At 50.9% G+C, this 7707-nt stretch overlaps 1 protein-coding gene across 4 annotated transcripts in view; it reads right to left on the reverse strand.

Moving 5' to 3' along the window:
- The window catches only part of COL4A6 (collagen type IV alpha 6 chain), a 415076-nt gene that overhangs the window by 2084 nt on the left and 405285 nt on the right, over positions 1–7707 (reverse strand). For all 4 annotated transcript variants that reach the window (XM_050777161.1, XM_050777159.1, XM_050777162.1 and 1 more), the window contains 6 exons: positions 7460–7621; positions 7174–7272; positions 5467–5613; positions 4236–4352; positions 2751–2942; positions 1752–2038 (listed from right to left, as the gene is read on the reverse strand). In XM_050777161.1, the coding sequence (XP_050633118.1) occupies positions 1752–2038; positions 2751–2942; positions 4236–4352; positions 5467–5613; positions 7174–7272; positions 7460–7621 (1004 nt within the window). The remainder of the gene's footprint in view (positions 1–1751; positions 2039–2750; positions 2943–4235; positions 4353–5466; positions 5614–7173; positions 7273–7459; positions 7622–7707) is intronic.

Here is a 7707-nt window from a genome sequence, read left to right on the forward strand (position 1 = left end):
AAGAAGGGAAAGAGGGACAGTCCAAAACACTACTGAAGTTTTCCTTAATTTGTTGTATTTGGCCCAAATGTCCCGGCCCTCACCTCGGAGGGCTCCCTCAGAATTCAGTTTCAGGGCTACACATGAGCTGGTGGTCTTCAGTTACTATTCCCATAGACGGCAGCTTCAGTCTCTCCACACTCCTGCCTCTCTCCCTTCACTTTAGCTGGGCTATCATCTGGACCACAAGGAGATAGGGAAGAGGCCTAATGCACAGCCGTGTCAGAAAGTGGCCAATGGGACAAATGCCCAAGTTGGCACACAGGGACTCCTTACTTTGCAGAACTTTGCAAAAGTGAGAGTCTCCATGGGACCTTTCAGGTGACCTTTCCTGACAACTGCAGCATCAAAATTTTCCTCATTTTGACCCTGAGAATCAAAAACTTTCTAAAACGCACAACACATTTTCCTGCTTTACTGAGTAGCAGACACTAGGTTATTTGAAACTTTGCAGATGAATCAGGCTCATCATTGTGAATGTCAGTTTTTGTGGGGGATGATTATGCAAGAGCCCCATACCAAGGGGTACAGCCCATAGAACTCTTGGGCCTCCTTTGAATGATTTTCTTCTTTTTAATAGGTATGTCTCATTGCTTCAGCATGCCTTGCTAGGCAGTCCAACTTCTCACCCTTACATATCTTCAGGAATAATATTCTAGTAGGTTAGAATTAATGTGTAAAGGAAGAGTAAAGAGATTCTGAATAAGGGCTAAGAGCCCTCCCATAAGCAGAGCACATGAGCTTTAGTACACAGCGTTTGTACCATTTCCTGTGGAAGCTCAGGGGCCTCTTCTTATTTCCTGGTCAGGGTGGTGGACAGGACAGAAGGACAGGTGAGGTGGTTCTGTATTACATTGGGATAAACTATCCAATGTCCAAAGACAGAGCATAACAAGGGAAAGTACCTTTCTCTGGGTAGGTACGCTAATGTTAGGGAGCCTGCAGCTTTGGTCGTTTTTTAAAGACACTCTCACCATCTCACCCTTGGCAATTCAACAGAGAAGCTCTGGCAAGGCGGAGTACTTCAATGGGTGCCACAGTGGTTTTCCCTGGGGGATGTCCTGACCCTAAACCTGACCTTTTATTTCCATCCCCAGGTATTCAGAGGATATTATGTAAGGGATGTGATGCCTCTTTGGGCCTGCAGATTATTCTTTTTCTTAGCAAGACACACAGCACGGTGGCCGCTGCCTTCCCTCCGAAATGGAGAGACAGCAAAAATACCAGCAAGGACATATAAACACAGCATGCACTCATCAAAGCCTTTTGGGAGGAGATGGCCGAGGCCAGAGGGATCTGGGAGGGTGGACAGAAGAGGGGACAGTACCATGGCTGGGCTGATTAGTGAGACTGTGTCCTGGCCCCGAGTGGTGACAGCCTCTCCCTCACTGTCCTCTCAGATCATAGTGTGTTTTGCTCTTCCCTTGGGTGTGGCATAACTGAAGCAGGCATGGAGATGGCGGGGCACTGACCTGTGACTCACAGATATTCTAGCCCCTGAACCACTGGGTGCAAACTGCTGTCTTTCCCCTACACTCATAACTACCTGCCATTCATGCAGAACTGGGTTCTCCATTCTTTAGCCAAGCCCAGTCCAAGCATTTCTCTTCTTTTCAAACTCTATGCTTTCTACCTGGTGTCCCTTGAGCCTGGAAACCAGTCCAAGGGGCCCTTTGCCTCCAACTGGGGGAGGGGACAGTGCAGGACCTTACCATGAGGAAGGAGTACCCAATCCAGAGGCTGCGCCACCCCAGGGGGCACTGTGGGATGGTGATGTCCTGGCTGTGCACAGCAATGGCTTGCGAGGGTGCCTCACACACAGAGCAGCGGCTGATGTACTGGGGAATCTGGGTCTGGCTGACGGGCATCATGGGGATAGGGGCAGTAGTGGAGAGCCAGTAGGATTTATCATTGCGCCTGGCATAGTGGCACACCTCGTTGATGTTGCAGTAGATGAAGGGCATGGTGCTGAAGCGGGGCAGACAGGAGCCAGCAAAGCCTGGAAGGAGAGAAAATGGGCAAGGGCAGGGAAGGTCTGGCTGAGGGGCTTTGACGAGACGGTGGTTTGGGTTTACATCCAACCACTTGCACCAGAGTGAGGCAGCGCTCTCCTTCCAATCCTGTAACATTGTACACGCGCTGAAGTGTGTTGATCAAATTCTATTTTAAATGCACCAGGGAAATTTGATAATAACAAGAATCTTTTTATAAGCTGTATAATTCTGCCCTAATCTGCTTTGAAAGAAACAGCGCTTAATAGACTGAGTCTGCGTTTAAGATTTAGCACACCTGCAGACAACACAATTCATTCTCAGGTAATCATCACTGCCCTGCAGGTCATATTATTATTGTTACTACTACTAATTGCTAATATTTAATGGATGCTTAAATGCCAAATGTTGTTCTAAGCATTTTACATTGGGTGATTGATTCATGCGATCTTTCCACCAACCTGTGTGATAGGTACTAGAGTTAGCTTTGTTCCATTAAGGAGGAAGCCAAAGCCTAGAGAGGTTGAATAACTAATGCAGTGTACACAGCTAGTAAGTGATAGAGTCAGGATTTGAACCCAGATCCACCTGACTCCAGAGCTGATGCTTGTAACTCATTACACAACAGTGGACCTAGAAAGGGCTGGGAGAAGAGAGGGGTTGGCTGTTGGTGTTTGTGGGGACAAGTGACCAGGGCTGACTGTCAGAGCTGGTACCTACCCAGGTCCTGGTTATGGGCTTTCTCTTGCCCCTCCACGAACAGTAAGCTGTACCCCACCCATAGCTGGCTCATCCCGATGGGACACAGGGGCACCTGTTCCGACTGGCTGTGCTTTACCAACGTGTAGCCCACTCTCGCGCTCTGGCCAGGCATTCCAGGCATCCCGAAGGGGCCTTGCTGCCCTGGAGCTCCTGAGAGAGACAGAGCATAAAAGGTGAGTGTGGTGCAGCTAATGATAACATCAGCTACTCACATTGTGCCACGCATTGTGCAAGGCATGTTATACACATATGTTTTCTCACTCAATCCTCACAATGACCCTGGAAAATGGTATTACCACCCCAATTTTTAGATGAGGAAATTGAGGCTCGGATGTCCTACAGCTAGTAAGTGGTAGAGCTACAACTCTATCTCAGATGTATCCAGCTACAGAGGCCCCAGTTTTCAAAGCACATTGTTAGGCTTCCTTCCCATAGCCACCTGGCCTTGGGGTCTCTCTGAGTGGGGATTAGGGTATGGAGAGGGATACTTCTCAGGTCCAGCCTTGCAGGCCCTCATAGGAGATAACTATGTAGCTGCTGAATCAGAGGCATTAAAAGCAGAGTTAGGATTAGCAGGGTAAAATCTTGCCCTCCTCTCCTGCCCATGACAGATATGACAAATCAACTGCCACAGTTTCCCACCAAGCCTCTGAACTGTTCTCTACTCAGGACAACTAATTTGTCATCCCCAATGTAAAGTGGGACATAAATAGAAGAGGTATACGGACACCCACACCTTATCTCAAGTGTTGTTATCCCTTGAACATCCCCCTCCCATGTGTGTCAGAATCCCTGGGTAGAAAAGGGGAGGTAGGCCGGGCGCGGTGGCTCACGCCTGTAATCCCAGCACTTTGGGAGGCCGAGGCGGGCGGATCATGAGGTCAGGAGATGGAGACCATCCTGGCTAACACGGTGAAACCCCGTCTCTACTAAAAATACAAAAAATTAACTGGGCGCGGTGGTGGGTGCCTGTAGTCCCAGCTACTCAGGAGGCTGAGGCAGGAGAATGGCGTGAACCCGGGAGGCGGAGCTTGCAGTGAGTGGAGATTGTGCCACTGCACTTCAGCCTGGGCGACAGAGCAAGACTCCGTCTCAAAAAAAAAAAAAAAAAAAAAAAAAAAAAAAAAAAAAAAAAAGAGGAAGGGGAGGTAAAGGGCAGGGGGCCATCTGTAGTATAAAGATAGACCTTTTAAGCACTGGAAGAGAGCCCAGAAAAGGATTTGGAACAGTCCTTTGCCTTCCAGAATGTAGGGTATCCCTTCACAGGCTCAGAGGGTAGTGAGGAGTGAATGGACTTAGAGCCCAGTTTTTGAGCATCTTAGGAGTGTCAATCGCTACTACTGGGTTTACTAAGTTTCAGACTTGAAGTTTTACTCACCCGCTAGCCTCAAACCCTCCCAGACCCTGCCCCGGCCCCCACCTCCTAATGTGGCATCACCAGACCTTCAAATCCTGGAGGGCCTTGCAGTCCAGGCAGACCAGGATCACCGAGAGCCCCAGGTGGGCCTGGGAGCCCACTGGGACCATCTTTGCCGGGGATGCCAGGTAAACCTTTGGAGCCTGCAGGAGAGAAAGCCCAAAGGAGGGTACTCAATGTAGAGGGTCCTCAGGTGCCTTCCCCAGGAAAGGGGATTTGTGTATCATGCCCAAGACTCACTAGGAGATGGTGCACTGGCTGTCGACTTGGTATGCACACTGCACATCAAGGCTGCAGCCGCCTGGGCTAGTTCTTAGTTCATGGAGGCATCTCTGCCCTGGGGCAGTGCCCTCGACTTAGCCTATCTGAGCCCCTTCATGCCCACTTCCTCCTCCCTTCTTCTCATCCTCCCAGCAACATTGGAAATTATGCAGGGCAACTTCTAGCATCCCATATCAGAAATGAAGACACCGAGGCCGGGCGCAGTGGCTCATGCCTGTAATCCCAGCACTCCGGGAGGCCGAAGCGGGCAGATTGCCGTAAGTCAGGAGTTTGAGACCAGCCTGGCCAACATGAGGAAACCTTGTCTCTATTAAAAATACAAAAATTAGCTGGGTGTGGTGGCATGCCCCTGTAGTCCCTGCTATTCGGGAGGCTGAGGCGGGAGAATCACTTGAATTCGAGAGGTGGAAGTTGCAGTGAGGTGAGATGGCGCCAATGCACTCCAGCCTGGGTGACAGAGCAAGACTCCGTCTCAAAAATAAAATAAAATAAATAAATAAAAGGAAGAGGAAGAGGAAGAAGAAGAAGAAGAAAAGGAGAAGGAGAAGGAGGAGGAGGAGGAGAAGGAAAAGGAGAAGAAAAAATGAGGATGCCGAGACCCAGACAGACTTCTAACTTACTCCAATTAGAGGCCAGGTTTTCTGTCCCCCAGCCTTGGACTTTCTTCATTGCCTTGTGTGGCCCTTTATTCACCACCACACTCCCTCCATCTCTCTGCCGCACATTAGAGAGGGGCGAGTGGTCTGGAGTAGCAACCTTGCTCTGCACTCATCCTCTAAAGCCAAGTACCAAGTACAACCACCCTGCTGGTCCTGCTGGCCCTTCTTCTCCCCAACAGGATGCTTGGGAGCTTTGTGAAGGAACAGAGGCAACGTTTGATGAAGACAAACCCTTGGAGCTGGACGTCCAAGCCAGGCTCTCAGCCAAGCTGTCTCAACTCCCCAACAAATCTCCTTTCCCTGGCACCCTCCTCACCTTGTAGGCCTACAGGGCCTTGAGCCCCAGGGTCCCCAGTGAGGCCAGGGATGCCATCGATCCCTGGCAGACCCAAGGGTCCAGGAGGAACCTGGACAGCTTCTGCAGTGGGTGTTTGTCCAGGAGCACCTTGGGGGCCAGAAGAGCCTGTGGGCAGGTGGGGGAAATAAGAACATCAGGCTGAGGCAGAGGGAGGTGAGTGGGGCCCTAGACCCCTTCTTTACTATCTTGTAATCAACCGTTTTCTACCTTGTTTGTCCCCACAGGATATCTGGATATCTCCAGGATGGCACTGTGTGATATTATACAATGCCTTCTTTATCCATCTCTCCCCCCAGTGGCTGGGTAGCTCCACGAGGGCAGGAACTGGGTCATATTCATCCTGTCTCCTCGGGACCCAACACTGGGCCCAATGGGTGACAGGCAGTCAGGAAGCATTTGCTGCTAATACGGTGAGCTGAGTCTTCTTTCAGGACCAGGGTGGCTTGTTTACTCACTGGTTAGAACACAGTGCCAAGGAGGCTGAGGGGATGCTTCTGACCCCAGCTGATATCCCAGCTTAGGAACCCGGTGCCAGCCAGCTGCCTTTCTAATAGCATAATTTGCTTAGTAAGTCATGGAACAAATATTTCCCCAGTGCTTATTATATGCCAGGGTCCTGGTAGCTCTGGGGATAGAGCAATGAATATGACAGATATTTATGGAGATTATGGTCTGATGATAAAGACGAATAATGCCTAACTCGACAAATACTGTTAATCTGAGTGCAAGTTGGGAGAAGTGTTGTGGAGGAAAGGACTAACACAGGGACACTGGGAGGGAGTAGAGGGTGGCATGGGGTGGAGGCGTCTGTTTTAGAGAGTGATTGGTGGCCTTTTGCAAGCAATGGCATTTAAACTGAGACCATTAAAACATTAGAAGGACTTTGCTATTTAAAGAGTAGAGGGGCAAGTACACTCTGGGAAGTAGAAGTAGCATGTGCAAAGGCCCTGTGGTAGGCCAGGACTTGGTATTTTTGGGTAACTGAAAGAGGCCAGTATGGCAGGAGCACAGTGAGCAGCAAAGGGGAAGGGCTGGTGATGAAGATGAAGAGGGAGGCATCACACAGGGCTTTGCGGGCCACAGTTAGTGTTCATTCCTATGCCATGGGAAGCCACTGGATGAGTTATGTTTTTATAAGCTTTTTTTGGCCACTATGTGGAAAAGTGATAGCTAGAGTGGGGGGAGGAAGGGTGCTGCATGAGAACTATTGGTGGCTTGGATCTGGGGGTAGCAGCCGCGGTACTGCGAGGTGAAGAGATGCAAGGCACATTTAGGAGGTACAAGCCTCAGGGCTTGCTAATAGATTGCATGTGTGTGAGTAGGGTGGGAAAGGATGCGAAAGATGGTTCTTTATTTCTGAATTGAGCAAACGGGTGGGTGGTGATCTGAGTGCAAACCCAATGCCCACTAATGCAGAGATAACACAGAGAGAGGCAGTCAGTAGTAGGATCCATGGTGGCAAGGCAGCAGTGGTCTTCAGTCCTCGGAGGTGACAGAGGCTGAAGGATCCCCAAGGGAGAGAAACTGCCTCCCTGGGGTAGCTTGATCCAGCTGCTTTAGACATCCAGGCTTTCTTGGCGTGGTGAGCAATGACGCCTGAAGGAACCTTACCACCAGGCCCCTCCCTCAAACTCTGGATCAGCCCAGCAGGTGCTCTCAACTTACCTCTTGGCCCTGCCTTCCCCTTCATCCCGGGAAATCCTGGGTCTCCAGGTGGCCCAACCTTGCCTGGAGTCCCCATGAAGCCAGGCTCACCTCTCATGCCTGACAAAGTCCAAAGGAAGGAAGTCAGGTCCTGGCATGGTAGGGGTGGTAGGGGTGGTAGGGGTGGAGGATAGGCAGGGGTGAGGTAGGGAAGAGCATCAGCCACCGGCCTTTCTTCACAGGACTGCCAGAAGGAGCCCTGGCCGTGGAGTGGGGAAGGGCCTAGCAGCCAGCCAAGCAGCCGTACCTTTCAGTCCTAGCTCTCCAGGAAGGCCAGAAAAACCTGGAATTCCTTGGTCTCCCTTAGGCCCTTTAGGTCCAGGAATTCCAGGGAAGCCAGGGTCTCCGGTGTTGCCTTGATTCGAGGATGGCCCAGTGGGACCTGGGGGTCCAGGGGGGCCTGGGCGGCCTAGGGATAAGATCGGAAGAGGGGCGAGGGGCAGGTGAGCAGGTAGTAGCCACTGCTGAAGGCCTGGGGACTGACAGGACTCCAAA

The sequence above is a fragment of the Macaca thibetana genome, chromosome X (genome assembly GCF_024542745.1).
Source record: "Macaca thibetana thibetana isolate TM-01 chromosome X, ASM2454274v1, whole genome shotgun sequence".
NCBI classification, from domain to species: Eukaryota; Metazoa; Chordata; class Mammalia; order Primates; family Cercopithecidae; genus Macaca; species Macaca thibetana.